This window comes from Fonticula alba (genome assembly GCF_000388065.1).
Source record: "Fonticula alba strain ATCC 38817 unplaced genomic scaffold supercont2.3, whole genome shotgun sequence".
NCBI lineage: Eukaryota > Rotosphaerida > Fonticulaceae > Fonticula > Fonticula alba.
This window is the reverse complement of record NW_009242973.1, coordinates 526,602-527,719: the sequence shown is the minus strand read 5'-3', so window position 1 is coordinate 527,719 and position 1,118 is coordinate 526,602. Positions and strand designations below refer to the sequence as shown.

At 69.1% G+C, this 1,118-nt stretch overlaps 1 protein-coding gene across 1 annotated transcript; it reads left to right on the top strand.

Annotated features, from left to right (window-relative positions):
• Window positions 1-94: 94 nt before the first annotated feature.
• Window positions 95-340, top strand: H696_01920 (hypothetical protein; the record flags this gene model as incomplete). Its single annotated transcript, XM_009495821.1, has 1 exon — window positions 95-340. The coding sequence occupies one exon, from the start codon at window positions 95-97 to the stop codon at window positions 338-340; it is 246 nt and encodes an 81-aa protein (XP_009494096.1).
• Between the last annotated feature and the right edge of the window lie 778 nt (window positions 341-1,118).

Sequence of the window (1,118 nt, the reverse complement as noted above, 5' to 3'; positions counted from 1 at the left end):
CCCCCCCCACACACACACACACATGCACATGCACACGCGCGCGCGCGTGCGCCCCGGCCACAGAGAGCAGGCCGCCGACGATAGCCTCACGGGCATGATTCGGTCCCGGGCCAAGGCCCGCTTCGAGGAGATGGTCGCCTCGATCGAGGAGCGCACCCTCGGCCCAAGGAAGAACCAGGCCCAGCGCCGGCTGGCTGATCGGCCGACCGCGGCCGCCGGCCGCAAGAAGACCTCGCACGAGGAGATCTCCGAGGAGGAGTTCATGCGGATCCGCTCGCGGCTGGAGAAGAACCAGCGTGCCAATCAGCGCAAGCGCCAGGCCGGACTCGGGGACGAGTAGGTGCATCCGGGGCCTCTCCCTTGGTGGCTGGTCTCCTCCCGCCCGCCCGCCCGCCCGCCCCCTTTTCCTGCGCGGCCCTCCCCCGGGAGCGGGAGCCCCCCTCCGTCTGAGAGGCCAGGCGCGGGCGGGGGTGGGGAAAGAAAAGAAAAAAAAGCATCAATACATGACCAAACACACACACACACACACACAAGTCCACAGGCTCTCCGTGGGCAGGCGCCGCCGGCGGAGCACACGGACCAGTTGGCGAAGTAGTTAAGTGCAGGAGGATTTAACTCAAATCCGAGGCGGACGCCCGCGCGGAGAGCGGACCGGCCCCCGCACACACACACATCCTTCTCGGCCCATGTCCCCCCGCGCAGGCGATCTCCACCCGTGCCGGCCGCGCAGCCAGGGGCACACCTGGAGCCAGCCCTTGGGCCTTTTTTCTCGTCCCCTGCGCCGTCGCGCCCGAGGCATGTTCTCCCAGGCCCTCCGCCCCCAGTGACCAGAGAGGGAAGACCGGCGAGCAGCCGCCTCGGCGCGGCGTGCCGCGCACCACCCCCCGCCCGACCTGGGCGCGGCCTCCCCTCCCTTGTGCGGTCTCTCCTCCCCCAGTTGCAGGCCCCTCTCCCCGCGGAGAGAGGGGCGCGGCAGGGAAAATACCCAACTCTGCCAGGCCAGTGCACACGCACACACACACACACACACACACACACACCCAGCAACAGCGCTAAACACACACACACACGCACACACAGGGTCGCCCGGGGCCCAGCCCAACCCCCCCCGCACACAC